Here is a 17,973-nt window from a genome sequence, read left to right as displayed (position 1 = left end):
AATGTGTCAACGTACATCACAATTAATTTAAGAGGGTACATCTTTACAAGCCTGTGGACTAGACGTAAACAAAACAGGCTGGGCAGAATCAGAGAACAGGAAATTGTATACCTCAAGATAATAATATATTTCTCCACTGTATACACTTGGAACATTGCCCTCAAGGAAACCAACCCCTGTTAATATTTTGGGAACTTTATCCCTCAAGGTTCCCAGCCCTCCCCAGTCATTGTCACCAAAACAGAGGAGCAGAGGCCTCAGCTAGGTAAGATATTAGCTTGAACAGTACTCTGAAATAGATGGTGATTGAGCTGAATAAAATATTTTCTCCTACTAATGTGAATGTTTTTCCCTTCTTAGATCCTTACCAGATCCTGGGGCCCACGAGCAGCAGGCTGGCAAACCCCGGTGAGTTTTATGGATGGTGTGAGTGATTATCACTTCATTAGATAAAATGTAAGATTTTAGAAATACATTAACAAAGGAACCATTTATATGATGGTGACTGTTGCAATAAGTTGTTGTTGTGGTCTTGACTGTAACATGTCTGTATGTAGTTGTTATGGTGATGACCACCTGTCTCTCTCCAGACTGTATTATAAATAATTACGTGCTGATTCCTTGACTCTGTCCCGACTGTATAAGTAACTGTTACACCTGTTGACTTCCTGTCTCTGTCCAGACGTTGGCCGGGACTCAAACAAACCGCAATCCGCCGACATCGCACTACTCTTGAGCTTTAAAGGTAATTTACGCTTGAGCTGACATCCGCAGCGTTTACCCTGAATGCGATCGTGATCTTCAAGGAAATTGCCTTTGAAAGTGAAGTGCAGTGCGATGTCGACGTAGTGCGGTTTGAAACCCGGCCTGTATTAGTCATTTTAACTGTGTTGACACCTTTTCTGCCTGCAGGCTCGGGACAGATACAGTTGTGGCAGTTCCTGCTGGAGCTCCTGTCAGACAGCACCAACTCTGGCTGCATCACCTGGGAGGGCACCAATGGCGAGTTCAAGATGACCGACCCTGACGAGGTGGCAAGGCGCTGGGGCGAGAGGAAGAGCAAGCCCAACATGAACTACGACAAGCTGAGCCGTGCCTTGCGCTACTACTACGACAAGAACATCATGACCAAGGTGCACGGCAAGCGCTACGCCTACAAGTTTGACTTCCACGGCATTGCCCAGGCCCTGCAGCCTCACCCTCCAGAGTCCTCCATGTACAAGTACCCCTCCGATCTGTCTTACATGAGCACCTACCATACACACCAGCAGAAGGTCAACTTCGTCACGCCCCACCCCCAAGCGCTACCCGTCAACTCCTCCAGCTTCTTTGCTGGCCCCAACCCCTACTGGAACTCTCCCACTGGAGGTATCTACCCCAACACCCGGCACCCAGGCGCTCACATGCCCTCCCACCTGGGCACGTACTATTAGACCTGCCAAGGGAAGGGCATCTTGCTATGCTAAAACTGGAGGACGAAACGGGAAGAAACGGGAAAACACAAAGGGTTTCTGTTTGGATAGTGTCAGAACCAAACAAAAACAGGGGCAGGGTCAATAATGAAGAAATTTGGTAGAGGTAGGGTAACTGGTGTAAGTCTAGGGCATGAGAAGGTGAGGGAACTCAAGGTTCTGTAAAGGATTAAGAGGAGGGCTACAGACATGTCGCTATAAGATGATATAGGAGGGAAAACTGTCAATGTAAAAAGGGCAATAGTGGACGTTACTATGAGCAAGGGCATTGTGTGACATGTAGCTTCTGAGAACAGTGAAAGATAAGTCTTTGAGTAGAATTAAAAGGGAGTTATCAGTGGACTATATAACATGATCATGTCCTTTTTATAAAGGTCGCTAAATATACCCCAAAAATACAATAGCTGCATGAACAGTTACTTATTATATATGTTTTAAAACTATTAAACTACCTTATTTAATGAAGTAAACATATCAAAGACTGTAAAGATGAGGCAAGATAAGTAAGATGTAAGTGTGTAGAGGGTGTGGTGTGGCAGATGAGTGTGTACTTCAGAGGAAGTAGGGAGGAGTACTAAACTTGGCTTTAGTAAACTGTGAAACAAGCACCAGCAGGAAACACCTTGGGTAGATGTGTGCTAGATGGTCATGTCACATGACCATGCATGTACTCACAGACTGTTTGTGAACAAAGGTGGGGCAACATCAGAGAGGACGGCGGATCATGAAAGACACTGAAATATGTGAAAAATGAAGTATTATTCCTTTGGATATAAACTGCCTTATGTCTTATCAGTATTATTATACTACATAGTAGTGCATATGGCATTATTGAACGTAAAGGGAAGATTGTTTTACTTGACTGTTATTCTTAAAGAGAGTGCCTTGAAATCAATTAATCTGTGTTTTGGAAATTTTGAAAAACTGGAATTAAGCACGATTCGTAAAATGTTGTGTGTGACCTCAAATCTTTTTATAAGGGAGGAGGAGTTTTCTTGACCACAGTGACTTACCACAGAAACTCCCAGTTCAGCTGAAGAGATTTTACAAAGTTCCAATTTTGTATTATTGTTTTTCTGAGTCGCGAACGCTGTGCGTTTGTTAGATTGAAGTATACAAGTCAGTGTTATATTTCTTTTTATATGATACATTTATAACTTATGCAATATATACACTACGAGTTGATCTCAGCCAGCCAAAGACGCAGACAATGTTTTTATAATAGATATAGTGACAAAAAAGTCATTGAAATAGACTAAAGAAGGCAGTTGTGGCCTTTGAACTTTATGCTCTGTAAACAGTTTACAACATAAACTATATATACTAATATAAAACTGATTGTGTCGGCCAGGCAAGTCATTTCAGACCTGTTCAGTATTATTTTATGGGATGCAGGCTTGGGTAGAACACTTATAAGCTGCCAGCCTTGTAAGCTGAGAAACAGGACTGAGATACTGAGATTGTTTACTAAAGGGACCATAAAAATGATATACTTTGATAGATTTTCTACTGTGTCATTTCTAATAAAGTATCTTCAACCAAAGTGCTGTCCTCTCTTGTCTCGGAAGGTGACAGATTGTGTGTTATTGTGCCCTGTCTGCATGCAGTATAAAGAGGAGTTGCCCCCATTATTTTGACCCAACACAGTCGATGTGTTCCAACAACCAAACGACAAACCTCCTTTGGCTCTACCCTGAGTGTTGCCACAACAACAGAGATGAGGAGTAGAGCAGTGTGGGATGGGGGTAATGGAATCTTATAGAGCTTTTTTATAGATAAAACATCCCTTCAATCTCATTATGGTATATGGATCATATATTCTTGAAAGCCAATGGTTTATTCAGAGATACAGATGGAATACAGCTTTTAAGCATTACACAGCCATTATCTCAAACTAGTTTTGTTATATCCCCATCTACCTTTTGAGTGAAATATGTATAATTCATTAAAATATACAACTTGCGTGATAAAAAGTAACAACATCTTGTTCTGTTTTCCTGGAATCCTCCATCATTTTTTTCTAATACAGCAACAGTTACTGCCACAAATTAAATTTCACAAACACCAGCACCTGAGACGCAGTCCTTATTCTGAATGCATGTCCACATACTCCTATTATAAAGCTTGTAAATACAAACAATATGCCAAATATACGGTACACAGCACATGAATGTACTCTGACCAGATGCACACTGATCAGGTACATTATTTATTTTTGCGTACATTTGTCAGCATTCACTCATTAGGTTTATGAGTTATACAAACATATATATTTCTGTACTATGCCTAGCTAGCACATAACGTTCTGAGAACCATATGGTTATTAGAGCTTGTTGAGAGTGTGGTTGTCCTATGGTTATTTTAGAAACAACATCCCTTTCTGGGATTGATGCAAGATAGTTTCTTTGGAACATTCTCAGCACATTTAAGGAACTTATTTTCTTGGTATTTCATTACTTTAACAGAACGTTTCCTAAAAGTTCAAACATGGTTACATTTCATTTTAATGGTGGTAATGTTCTAGAAACGTTCTCCAACTGGTTTGACATTGGGAATGTTCTCAAATAGTTCAGAGAATGTTAAGAAACAACGTTCTTCTGTGGGAATTTCAGTACTTCAGCATTGCAGTTCCTCAAATCAAATCAAATTGTATTAGTCAGATGCACCGAATGCAACAGGTGTAGACCTTAAAGTGAAATACTTACTTACAAACCCCTAACCAACAATGCAGTTAAAAAAAATATTAATAACAATAAGAAATAAAAGGAACAAGTAATTAAAGAGCAGCGGTAAAATAACAATAGCGAGACTATATACAGGGGGTACCGGTACAGAGTCAATATGTGGTCATGGTCATGTTCAAAGTCACATTATCGAATTGTTCCAAGAACATTAAGAAACAATGTTATTCTGTGGGAATTTCAGGACTTCAGTATAATGTTTCCTACAGGTTTCCTCATGGTTATATTTAAAGTCATGTTCTCAAAATGTCCAGAGAATGTTAAGAATACATTCTATCCAAATCCTCAAGTAAACTTTTGTAACGTTTAGAGAATGTTCTAAGATTGATATTTAAAAACATATACATTCTGTTCTCAGCATCTACAAAACTCTCTCTAGCCTGTATCTTGTTAAGTGTGTTCAGGTGTGTTGGCTGCAGCCACTAATTGGCCACGTCTGATCTTAATGAGTTCTCGTTTCCTTTGAAATTAGGTCTGTATGAGCATACTAGAATTAACAGCTTTGTATGTGTAAAATGCCATATGCCATGTTAGCTCCTTCTTGATGGCGCAGTGGACTAATTCCATGAATAGAGAACAGAAGATCAAAGGTTCAAATCCCACTGATGCTGTGTCATAATAAAAAATGCATGTGTTCACATGATTAATGCTTAAGGAAATGCTTGGAGTTCAAAAACATTAACCCAAAATAAGCTAGGTTTTAGGTTTAATAAAACCTCCCAGAAAAACTTTAAACGAACCAGAGTAAAACTTTCTCAGGGTCTTCCTGCAACCTAAAAATAAATGTTCCCAGAACAGGTCAAATTTGAAACTTATGGAAACATATGGCTTCGTTCCCATAACCAATGTGAAACCAAAAACATACGTTCCCACAACTTCCAAGGAACCAAATTTGCTAGCTGGGTGTATTTCCAAATTGTTTCTAGACAGTAACTATGGTAAAACAACCATTAAAGTGTATCATGTTCTTTACCAGTGTGTCCAACATGTTTGAGTGTCCTCCCTTATTCCTTCTTGTACACCTCCTCCAGTTTCAGCTTCTCTGTGTTGTTGCTGAGGAGTGTCGGGTCGCTGCTTAACTGCACCTTGTCAAAGAAGTTAAAGTCGGCCACGTACCGGCCACTGGGGGTGCTGAAGAGCACGGGCTTGAACTCGTAGCCCCACAGGATCTCCTGGGGAACGAACGATGTGCGGCTCTGACACGTGGCTGCCGTGGACTCCATGGTGGCGTTGAGGGTGACCAGCAGCTCAAAGTCGCGCGTCCGCAACCTCTCAGCGGTCAGCCCCACCAGCGGGCTGCTCTCATCCAACACGTGATAGAATGTGAGGGGCAGGATTAGGAAGGGGCACTCCCCGCATGAGTCCATGTAGAAGTCCACAGCTGTCTGGTGGATCAGAGTCTTCTCGCCCTCCTCGGTCACGTTGGGCGAAAGCAGCTTGCCAATCAGCTGGCACTGGATCAGCAGGCTTTTCCTCATGTTGGCCACACGCACCATCAGACATAGCTTGCCATCGTGCCGGCAGATCACCGCCGACTGGCTGAACTTGATAGTCTCGGCCCGCTTCTTGGGTCGTGCCAGCTTGGCCAGGAAGGCCCCGGTCACGAAGATCTCAGCCAGGCCCGTGGTGACAAGCTGGACCACCAGGACGAAGATGGCCAGCGGACACTCGTCGGTAATGTAGCGGAAACCGTAGCCAATGGTGGTCTGCGACTCCAGGGAGAAGAGGAAGGCGCCGGTAAGGGTCTCAACATTCATGATGCACGGTGTGTGGTTGGACAGCAGCTCACCCTTGAAGTCACCGTTGCCCATGCCGATGAAGTAGAAGATTACGCCAAAGAGGAACCAGGTCATGACGAAGGTGGAGGAGAACAGTGTGAGCTTGTAGCGCCACTTCATGTCCACCACCGTGGTCCAGATGTCGTGGAGATAGAGCTTTACCATGCCCTCCACATTGTCAATGCGCACTTGGTTGTGTCCATCCTTGGAGACAATCCTCCGCTGGAAATCTGCCTTCTTGGTGGTCATCTTGGTCTTAAGTGTGTTCTCTTTGGTTGGTAGTTTGTCACCCTATTTGCATAGCAAGGAGTGAGGCTGAAAAAGAAGAAGTAACAATGTTAGTCAATGGCAACAAACTAGGACACAGTAGGTAACACAGTTCAGGAATAGTTCAAGCATTAACTGGCATTTGGACAAATGTCAGTAACAAGAACATTCTCACTGGAGCTACGGTAGTTAGTTGGTTTAATCCAGGAATTAGGAGATTGATAAAATATCTCCACACACCTAATTTCACAACGAGCATATGTGACTAACCTTTTAGATATGTCCTCCATCTGATGTTGACATATGTATAGTACATCACTGAGCCAAAAACATTTCCTCAAATGTCTAAATATTGTGTAATACTGTATGTATTCCCCACTGTACATTCAAACAGGGTCTCTTTAATATTATATGCAAAACTATTACATTGTTGTAAATCTAAGATTCTTTATTTGCCAGTTAGCATGACACCGCAAGTACAAAAATAGTAAATTAACTCAGCAGGCAGCAACACTTGTTGTAGAATGTCTTATGTCATTAAATTACTTTTACCCCTCTAGATCTTAAAAATACAAGGAAGGTGTATACTCACATTTAGTGTTATTGCCTTCTCAGGTGTGTGGCTTCACTTGTTCTCAGTAGTTATAATCTGCAACATGAACCTGCTGTAATACCCTTCCTGGAGAGTTCCACAATGTCCCCACTCCTCTATTGCCCTTGCTTATGCACATTGAACTTTGGCATAATTATATTTAGGGCAGTTTGTGAGAACAAAAAGGAGAGAGAAGTAAGAAAACTCCTTCAATGAGTTCTTGGCTACCTGTAGGTCAGCTTATATTTCAGGTGTAGGACAAACTCCACCTATCTACCCCACCAAACCAGGGGTAGGTATGGCAACAAGTGCTCCTTGTCACATTTTTTTCCTTCTCTGACCTCATGGTTTGTTTTGTAGTTCCATATATGATTGTTGTTGCTTTATACACACGCCCTGATTTACTATCTCCAATGACTAATTATGTACTGTCAGACATTCTAAATCATTGACCAGAAAATGAAAGGGAAGATACTGTATGATGTTGTTGCTAAAGACAAATGGAAAATTGTCAACGGAATTGGGTTAAATATAATGACATTTATTTAATTAATAAAATGGCAAGTCAAGTCACAATCACACCATATCTAAAATCATCACATAAAAAATACAGCAATTGTTTTGCAAAGCGCATGTATGTAGGGAAATAGGGAGTGGGGACCCATAACCCATGTCTAGCCAATGAGGAATCTGTGTAATTGGAAAACACAAGAAGTGTCTCTCCAGATTTAATGCAATCCTCTGTGTAACCATTGCTCTGTGACCTTGGATTAAGTTACAAGATGTGCAGATAAGAGCTCCTTGCGTTTGTCATTAACTGAGCTGAGGGCTGCTGCTACCAAGATATATGAACACTGGACTGTGGAAGGGTGTCAAGCCCTTGATATATTGTCAGTTTTGTGTCTGCTTTTCCTTTTATCTGTGTCAGTGTGTGGTTCAGTGTCAGTGTATGGTTCACTGACATGTTAATTCTATTCATATTCATACTCATATTGAATTTAATTATTTCACTTTTATTATCTGCTCAGTAGCTATCAGGCCAGAAATGGCTTAATGTTTCTGTGTGTGTGTGGGGACATTATCCTCATTAACTTTCATAGCCAAGCACCCTGCACTTTGAGATATGCAACCAATGACTAAGGATCAGTTACACATTTATAAAGACAGTTAATAGCTAATGCATCCTGTGCGGCTGTACACACACACACACACACACACACACACACACACACACACACACACACACACACACACACACACACACACACACACACACACACACACACACACACACACACACACACACACACACACACACACACACACACACACACACACACACACACACACACACACACACAGTCGGCATGGCCTGAAGCAAAGACATTCATTTGCAAGAGTATCTTTATCTAAGTGGGCAGAGCTGAATAGATCATTAAATGAGAAAGTCAGTTTGTCGGCACTCAGTAGAGCGCCGCACCGCCGGCCCTCACATCTATTTTATAGGTCAGCGGCGGAGATAAGTTGGCCCAGACAAAGAAGTTAAAGGGAGCCTTCTGCCTTGATCTTAACCAATTGTTAAATTCACAAATCAGCCTGCTTCCCCAGTGTGGTGGAGGGGAGGGGACGGGAGTGGAGTGGAGAGGGAAAGGGCAACCTGGTCTTGGAGCATTTCATATTATTCTCTACGTAAACCTGAGAAGTCTATTCATTTGTGATTACAATTTGTATGATATTCGTTACGAATTTGCAAAATATACAATATTTTACGAATTTGCAGAACATATGATATGTTACCTTTTTCAAGCCCCACCTGTTTAGCTAAAAATAAAATAGTATACACAGTACCAGTCAAAAGTTTGGACACACCTACTCATTCAAGGGTTTTTCTTTATTTTTTACTATTTTCTACATTGTAGAATAATAGTGAAGACATACAAACTATGAAATAACGCATATGGAATCATGTAGTAACCCAAAAAGTGATAAACAAATCAAAATATATTTGAGATTTGAGATTCTTCAAAGTAGCCACAATTTGCCTTGACGACAGCTTTTCACGCACTTGGCATTCTCTCAACCAGCTTCATGAGGAATGCTTTTCCAACAGTCTTGAAGGAGTTCCCACACATGCTGAGCACTTGTTGGCTACTTTTTCTTCACTCTGTGGTCCAATTTATCCCAAACCATCTCAAGACGTCTATCTTAGCTCACTCATTAATGTCTTATTCGAAATTACGGCATGCCTCTTATCAGCTCATCATTCCCTTATGCCATTGTTTGTACATCTCAATTGTTATATTGCTTATATACACTATATATTCAAAAGTATGTGGAAACCCCTTCAAATGAGTGGATTTTGCTATTTCAGCCACACCTGTTGCTGACAGGTGTATAAAATCGAGCACACAGCTATGCAAACTCCATAGCCAAAAATTGGCAGTAGAATGGCCTTACTGAATAGCTCAGTGACTTTCAACGTTTCACCGTCTGAGGATGTCACTTTTCCAACAAGTTAGTTAGTCAAATTTTTACCCTGCTAGAGCAGGTCAACTGTAAGTGCTGTTATTGTTATGGTGAAGAGGAAACATTTAGGAGCAACAACAGCTTAGCCGCGGGACCGCCGAGTGCTGAAGCGTGTAGCGCGTGAAAATGGTCTGTCCTCGGTTGCAACACTCACTAGCGAGTTCCAAACGGCCTCTGGAAACAACATCAGCAGAATAAGTGTTCATCGAGAGCTTCATGAAATGGGTTTCAATGGCCGAGCAGCCGCCATGAATTTGGAATGAGATCGTAGACGAGCAGGTGTCCACATACTTTTGGTCATGTGGTGTAGGCCTATGTCATTAGTATCTTATTCATAATTTTAGGAAATGACAGAATGATTTCATTGTTTTGCTGACTTTGTGTATTATAATTAGCTCATGTGCTTTCCTTCACAAGCAGGGGATACTAAATATTGTTGTTGGTTCTGTAACCATGTCTGCCAGTGACAGTCTCTTCCCATTCAAATATATACAGTTGAAGTCGGATGTTTACATACACCTTAGCCAAATACATTTGAACTCAGTCTTTCACAATTACTAACATTTAATCCTAGTAAAAAATTCCCTGTCTTAGGTCAATTAGGATCACCACTTTATTTTAAGAATGTGAAATATCAGAATAATTTGTAGAGAGAATGATTTATTTCAGCTTTTCTTTCTTTCATCACATTCCCAGTGGGTCAGAAGTCAAACCTTTTGGGTAGCCTTCCACAAGCTTCCCACAATAAATTGGGTGAATTTTGGCCCATTCCTCCTGACAGAGCTGGTGTAACTGAGTCAAGTTTGTAGGCTTCCTTGCTCGCACACACTTTTTCAGTTCTGCCCACAAATTTCATATAGGCTTGAGGTCAGGGCTTTGTGATGGCCACTCTAATACCTTGACACTGTTGTCCTTCAGCCATTTAGCCACAACTTTGGAAGCATGCTTGGGGTCATTGTTCATTTGGAAGACCCATTTGCGACCAAGCTTTAACTTCCTGACTGATGTCTTGAGCTGTTGCTTCAATATACACATAATTTTCCTCCCTCATGACACCATCTATTTTGTGAAGTGCACCAGTCCCTCCTGCAGTAAAGCACCCCCACAACATGATGCTGCTACACCCGTGCTTCACGGTTGGGAGGGTGTTCTTCGGCTTGCAAGCTGCCCCCTTTTTCCTCCAAACATAACGATGGTAATTATGGCCAAACAGTTCTATTTTTGTTTCATCAGACCAGAGGACATTTCTCCAAGAAGTGGGATCTTTGTCCCCATGTGCAGTTGCAAACCATAGTCTGGCTTTTTTTATGGCGGTTTGGAACAATGGCTTCTTCCTTGCTGATATTTTGTAGCTGTTTGTACCTCCAGCATCTTCACAAGGTCCTTTGCTGTTGATCTGGGATTGATTTACACTTTTCGCACAAAAGTACATTAATCTCTTGGAGACAGAACGCATCTCTTTTCTGAGCGGTATGAAGGCTGTGTGTTCCCATGGTGTTTATACTTGCATACTATTGTTTGTACAGATGAACGTGGTACCTTCAGGCATTTAGAAATTGCTCCCAAGGATGAACCAGACATGTAGAGGTCTACAATTATTTTTCTGAGGTCCTGGCTGATTTCTTTTGATTTCCCCTTGATGTCAAGCAAAGGGGTGCTGAGTTTGAAGGTAGGTCTTGAAATACATCCACAGGTACACCTCCAGTTGACTCAAATGATGTCAATTAGCCTATCAGAAGCTTCTAAAGCCATGACCTCCTTTTCTGGAATTTTCCAAGCTGTTTCCAAGCTGTTTAAAGGCACAGTCAACTTAGTGTATGTAAACTTCTGACCCACTGGAATTGTGATACAGTGAATTATAAGTGAAATAATCTGTCTGTAAACAATTGTTGGGAAAATGACTTGATTCATGCACAAAGTAGATGTCCTAACCGACTTGCCAAAACTATAGTTTGTTAACAGGAAATGTGTGGAGTGGTTGAAAAATGAGTTTTAATGACTCCAAACTATGTGCATGTTAACTTACTATCCAGATGGGATAGGACAGTGTGCAGTGTGATGGCGATTGCATTGTCTGTGGACCTGATGGGGCGGTATGCAAATTGAAGTGGTTCTAGGGTGGCAGGTAGGGTGGAGGCGATATAATCCTTGACTAGTCTCTCAAAGCACTTCATGATGACAGAAGTGAGTGCCACGGGGCAATAGTTATTTTGTTCAGTTATCTTTACCTTCTTTGGTACAGGAACAATGGTGGCCACAATGAAGCATGTGGGGACAGCAGACTGGGATAGGGAGCGATTGAATATGTCCATAAACACACCGTCTGGGCCAGCAGCCTTGTGAGGGTTAACACGTTTAAATGTCTTACTCACTTCGGCCACGGAGGGGGGGGGGGGGGGCTGCAGTGCTTGGTAGCGGGCTGCGTCGGTGTCACTGTATTATCCTCAAAGCGGGCAAAGAAGGTGTTTAGCTTGTCTGGAAGTGTAACAGTTTCCTTCCTCTTTTGAGGAGGAGTAGGAAGGATCGGACCAATATGCAGCGTGGTAAGTGTTCGTCATTTTATTCAACTGAACTGAACACAAAAAATACAAAGTAACAAAAGACCAACCGAAACAGTTCCGTCTGGTAAACTACATACATAGACAGAAAGCAACTACCCACAAATCATAGTGGGAAAACAGGCTGCCTAAGTATGGTTCTCAATCAGAGACAACGATAAACAGCTGCCTCTGATTGGGAACCATACCAGGCCAAACACAGAAATACAAACATAGAATACAAAACATAGAATGCCCATCCCAACTCATGCCCTGACTAAACTAAAACAGAGACATAAAAAAGGAACTAAGGTCAGGATGTGACAGGAAGCAAGACGTCGGGGTTCGTGACGTGGCTGGTTTTCTTTTTGTAGTCCGTAATAGTCCGTAATTTCCACATAATTCTCATGCAATTCACTCATTCAAATCATAGTGGGAAAACAGGCTGCCTAAGTATGGTTCTCAATCAGAGACAACGATAAACAGCTGCCTCTGATTGGGAATCATACCAGGCCAAACACAGAAATACAAACATAGAATACAACATTGCGACTCCATTTTGTCCCTATACCGACATTTCACTTGTTTGATTGCCTTGCGGAGGGAATAACTACACTGTTTATATTCGGCCATATTCCACAACCTCTTTCCATGGTTGAATGCGGTGGTTCACGGTTTCTGGTTGGAGTAGGTTTTAATAGTCACAGTGGGTACAACATCTCCAATGCACTTTCTAATAAACTCACTCACCGAGTCAGCATATAAATCAATGTTATTGTCTGAGGCTTCCCGGAACATTTTCCAGTCCACGTGATCAAAACAATCTTGAAGCGTGCATTCCGATTGGTAAGACCAGCGTTGAATGGTACATACTGTTTGAGTTTCTGCCTATAGGACGGTACGAACCAGATGGAGTCGTGGTTGGATTTTCCAAAGGGAGGGCGGGGGAGGGCCTTGTATGCATCATGGAAGTTAGAGTAGCAGTGGTCGAGTGTTTGCTCGAGCAGGTACAACAGTCAATGTGCTGGTAGAATTTATGTAGTCTTGTTCTCAAATTAGCTTTGTTAAAACTTGTTAGGGATAGGGTCCAGTTTCCTGAATTTCTGCCTGACTGATGTGCCCAAAGTAAACTGCCTGTTACTCAGGCCCAGAAGCCAGGATATGCAGATAGAAAACACTTTTAAGTTTCTAAAACTGTTAAAATAATGTCTGAGACTATAACAGAATTGATATGGCAGGCAAAAAAACATGTTTTTTTGGGGTCCCAGGTTCTTACAATGGAAACCAATTGTTTCTATGTAAATCCGTCTCCCAGATTGCAATTCCTATGGCTTCCACTAGATGTCAACAGTCTTTATTCAAGGTTTCAGGCTTGTTTTTTGAAAAACAAGCAAGAATTTTGAGTTTTCGTGAGAAGAGCACGGAACAAAATCATTATTTCGGTGCGCGAGGGAGAGGGAGCGCACTTCCTAATTTTCCTTTCCTATTGAACATACTACTTTCCGTATGAAATATTATAGTTTATTTACATTTTAGAGTACCTGAGGATTGAATAGAAACGTCATTAGACTTGTTTGGCCGAAGTTTAGCTGTAGCTTTTTGGACTCCTTTGTCTGCATGTTGAACGAGTGTATTACTGAAATTGATGGTGCCAACTAAACTGACTTTTGGGGATATAAAGAAGGATTTTACCTAACAAAACGACCATTCATGTTATAGCTGGGACCCTTTGGATTGCAAACAGAGGAAGATCTTCAAAAGTAAGTGATTTATTTAATCGCTATTAAACTACAAAGTTTTTAAAATCTCCAGCTACAATAAATGCAGCCTCAGGATATATGGTTTCCAGTTTACATAGAGTCCAGTGAAGTTCCTTCAGGGCCGACGAGATAATCAGAGATAATTCTGCAGTCAGAATTTGATTGTAAGGAATTCTAGGTCAGGTGAACAAAAGGACTTGACTTCCTGTATGTTGCTATTGTTACACCATGAGTCGTTAGTCATGTGGAATACACCACCGCCCTTCTTCTTACCAGAGATGTGTTTGTTTCTGTCGGTGCGACGCATGAAGAAACCCAGTGGCTGTACCGACTCTGACAACATATCCCAAGTGAGCCATGTTTCCATGAAACAGAGAATGTTACAACCAACCAACCACCCTCCTTTCATTGTTTGCCTTAAGTAACCTTCTGTCTTATGTAGCCATGCCAAACGTAACATATTCTAATTTCACTATATCAGATTTATGTTTACTATGTTACGCTAGTCTATGAGATCAGGCTGCTAGGTGAAATGGAGCCTGACAAAAGCAATGTATTCCCCAGCCCCCGAGACACGGCCCATGCAGGTCTCCCTAGAGATGCCAGACGATAAAGAGATGAAAAAAGCAGGGAGATCAAGGAAGAGTAGTTTCAGGAGCATTTAATTTGTGTTCATCGGGTCAACAGGTGTGTGGACAGGGTGCTGATGGATGATGAAGGTGGTGAATATGGTGGTGCCACAGCTGTGTGAGGGGGTCCGACAGTGAATGTGTAAGGTGGGTGTTTACAGGTATTGCTACACAGGTCGCAATTGTAAATGAGAACTTGTTCTCAACTTGCCTACCTGGTTAAATAAAGGTGAAATAAATAGTGGTTGGTATAAGTGATCCATCACCACAGAGATATTGACTAAAAGTGTGGAAGAAACAACGAGAGGAACAATAGCATTAGACAGTCATTTCTGGAGTCAATGGGGGAAAACAATAGTCCATATAGTCTATGGATAATTTAAAAGTAGACATTCACCAGGGTCGTTTATCCTGCTTGGTGGACGATGCCCTGCCTATCGCTAAAAACTGTATATTTAGACCAGTTAACCCAATTTATTGTAAAGCTTCTCATCCTTTGATGCTGCTCCCCATGTCTGTGAATACAACCAACCTCATAAGTCTAAAATAGAATGGACCAGACGAAATACCATGCTTGTTTTCCTCACATGTCTTTTGTCAATAGTCTAGGTACACAGATAGCTGCACTTTTGCCTAATGTAATAATAGCCAGAGATCTTTGTTGGCTGTGTGTCTAAGTTAGGGGAGCAGTGATATTGACAGTGGTTTCTGCCTCTGCATCAAATTGCTATATTTTCCTGTATTATGAGCTAAGGCTCTAAGCCCTGTACACAGACCAAAGCTCTCAAACAATCTGCCTCTCCCAGCCTTCAGCTAGTGGATTTTCATTAGCCCCATATTGGCCGGCTAAAGACAATTCAGCATCGCAGAGAGAACGTGGGTTGTATTGTTCTGCAGAGAAGATGAATGGGGTTCATATTTGGAGCAGCAGTGTGATCTCAGTCGATCTGAGACAATAATCTCCTAGCACTAATGCATGGGAAAGTCACTTAGTATGGCAGGCCAATTAAGATATTGATACTGTATATTCACCTAATTGTTCACAGTGGATTTATTATCCACCTGTGTCACACCCTGATCTGTTTCACCTGTCCTTGTCATTGTCTCCACCCCCTCTAAGTGTTATCACTGGTGTATTTATCCCCGTGTTTCCCGTCTCTCTGTCCCAGTTTGTCTTGTATGTTCCAAGTCAACCAGCGTGTTTTTTCCATGCTCCCGCCTTTGTCTATTCTCTTTTACTAGTCCTCCCTGTTTTGAACCTTGCCTGTTTTCTGGACTCTGTACCTGCCTGCCTGACCATTCTGTAATAAATATAATATACCAAAGACTCAAACCAGTACGAACTGGCCATGACAGACCCAGCAGACTTGGACCGGCTCCGCCATGCAGTCTCCCTGCAGGGAGGCATGAGGAGCTACTGTTGGACCTTTTGGAAGGGCTTCGTTCCTTGACGGAACGTCACGACCAAGGGTTCAAGGCTATCATGGAGCGAATCCGTGAGTTAGCTCATAGGCAGCCTGCCAGACTTCCCAACCACCCAGTAACCTGTCTATTATCAGTGGTAGGTTTGTACAGCCTACCCCGGCTCCCTGAGAACCCTGCTTACCTCCGGAGCGATATTCTGGGGATCCTGGAACCTGCAGGGTTTTCTTTCTCAATGCTCCCTTATTTTGAGCTGCAGCCATCTTCCTTCCCTTCAGACCAGTCGACGATAGCATATATTATTACGCTAATGTCAGGAAGGGCTCTCTCCTGGGCTACGGCAGTTTGGGAGCAACAATCCACCATTTGTTGTCATCTGGAGGACTTCATGGCAAAGGTGAGGAAGGTATTAGATTCTCCGGTATCCGAGAGAGAGGCGAACAGTAAACTTCTTGAATTACGTCAGAACTCCCGTAGTGTGGCAGACTACGTGGTTAATTTTCGCATGTTGGCCGCCGAGAGTGCCTGGAATCCGGAGTCTCTTTTCAATACCTTTCTTCACAGAATATCTGAGATGGTAAAAGATGAGCTAGCTGTTTGGGAATTACCAGTGGACCTCGACTCCCTCATCACCCTTACCATTAGAATTGATAGACACCTAAGGGAACGCAAGAGTGAGAGAAGGTCTCGGGCACACTCGTTCATCTGCTATGGCTCGCTCACCTTCGAAGGAATCCGGAAGTTCCCGAAGGCAGTTTTTCCAAGAGGATCTGAAGCCACCCGAGCTCCCTTGTGAATAATCAATGACGGATGAGTTGGATACTCCTGAGCCTATGCAATTGGGAAGAGCTAGGTTATCGGTTGGGGAAAGCTCACGTAGGCTGAGTTTAAACTATTGTCTGTACTGTGGAGGAGCAGGACATTATATTGCTACCTGCCCTGTTAGGACTTCCACCGCCGACACCCCGGTCAACCAGGTATGCACCCAGGTAGGATGCCAGGTGGCGTCTCTAGAGGGGGGGGGGGGGGGGGGGTACTGTCACACCCTGATCAGTTTCACCTGTCCTTGTTATTGTCTCCACCCCCTCCAGGTGTCGCTTGTTATTCCTGGTGTATTTATCCCTGTGTTTCCTGTCTCTCTTGGCCAGTTCTTCTTGTGTGTTCCAAGTCAACCAGCGTGTTTTTCCCATGCTCCTGCCTTTTTCTATTCTCTTTTACTAGTCCTCCCTGTTTTGATCCTTGCCTGTTTTCTGGACTCTGTACCCGCCTGCCTGACCATTCTGCCTGCCCTGACCATTCTGCCTGCCCTGACCTTGAGCCTGCCTGCCACACAGTACCTACTGAACTGGTTTTGACCTTTTGCCTGTCCACGACCATTCTCTTGCCTACCTCTTTTGGATGTAATAAATATCAAAGACTCAAACCGTCTGCATCTGTGTCTCGCATTGTGCCCTTATAACCTGAATTATATACTGTAGAACAACTTGTCTTTTCCAAAGCTTTTGTGATACAGTCCCATGATCCCTCTCCTCAACAGTGCAAGAGTTAGCCGACTGCGATCAATTGACAAAGCAAGGAGGATTCATTTTCTATTGATGCGAATCAGCATGGTGAGGAAGACTGTTCTGTATAAGCCAGAGACGCATGTTGGGGACCCAGGGGAGAGAACAGCTATTATTGAAAGAGAGTACAACCCCAGTAAACATTAATTCACCATTAGTCACGTTGAACATTTAATTGAATCTGCAAGTTTACTACTTACAGTGTGTCTGCTGGGCATGTTGAATGAGACGAATACCTGGAAGACCGTCAGTACAGTTGAAAGTATGGATTATATCCCTCTCGCTCTGCGCAGTTCAAGCAATAATAACAACAAAGTCACACCGGTGAGGTAACAGCATGGGAAGACGTTCCCCAGCGGTTCATATAAAAACGTACGTCAGACCATGCACCATCTCAGAGAATCTTCTTGCCCAAAGATTCAGAGTGACAGCAAAGTACTGATGGTCTTCCAGGTATTTGTAGAATCATAATTACATTTGTAACTTCCGTTCTACTTTATACCCTTTAGACCGTCAGTACGGAAGAAAGTACAGATGACTCACATCAACAAGATCGTGAGGAATAGCACTGCCAACCTTTGATTAATGCGCCGATCGATGACAGGCTTCCCTATACCCTTGTAGTCCTGAGCAATGACATCCACAACCCAGTGTGAAAGCCGTGCAATGCAAGGCCTTTTGACTTCT

General features: G+C 42.5%; 2 protein-coding genes across 9 annotated transcripts in view; one reads left to right on the top strand and one right to left on the bottom strand.

Moving 5' to 3' along the window:
- LOC139418183 (transcriptional regulator Erg-like) overlaps nt 1–3,015 on the top strand; it is a 75,315-nt gene extending 72,300 nt beyond the window's left edge. For 4 of the 8 annotated variants that reach the window (XM_071167443.1, XM_071167439.1, XM_071167445.1 and 1 more), the window contains 4 exons: nt 209–265; nt 361–408; nt 683–745; nt 913–3,015. In XM_071167443.1, coding sequence (XP_071023544.1) covers nt 209–265; nt 361–408; nt 683–745; nt 913–1,433 — 689 coding nt within the window. In that variant the 3' untranslated portion in view covers nt 1,434–3,015. The remainder of the gene's footprint in view (nt 1–208; nt 266–360; nt 409–682; nt 746–912) is intronic. The other 4 variants (XM_071167441.1, XM_071167446.1, XM_071167447.1 and 1 more) reach the window with 1 other exon arrangement.
- A 278-nt stretch (nt 3,016–3,293) lies between these two features.
- On the bottom strand, nt 3,294–7,064 carry LOC139418184 (potassium inwardly rectifying channel subfamily J member 15). The gene is made up of 2 exons (XM_071167448.1): nt 6,851–7,064; nt 3,294–6,306 (listed from the first exon to the last, which is right to left on the bottom strand). Exon 2 carries the CDS (start codon nt 6,238–6,240, stop codon nt 5,218–5,220), a length of 1,023 nt encoding a protein of 340 aa, XP_071023549.1. The 5' UTR covers nt 6,241–6,306; nt 6,851–7,064; the 3' UTR covers nt 3,294–5,217.
- Between the last annotated feature and the right edge of the window lie 10,909 nt (nt 7,065–17,973).

This window comes from Oncorhynchus clarkii, chromosome 10, assembly GCF_045791955.1.
Source record: "Oncorhynchus clarkii lewisi isolate Uvic-CL-2024 chromosome 10, UVic_Ocla_1.0, whole genome shotgun sequence".
In the NCBI taxonomy this organism is placed as follows: Eukaryota; Metazoa; Chordata; class Actinopteri; order Salmoniformes; family Salmonidae; genus Oncorhynchus; species Oncorhynchus clarkii.
This window is presented reverse-complemented; position numbering and strand designations above follow the sequence as displayed.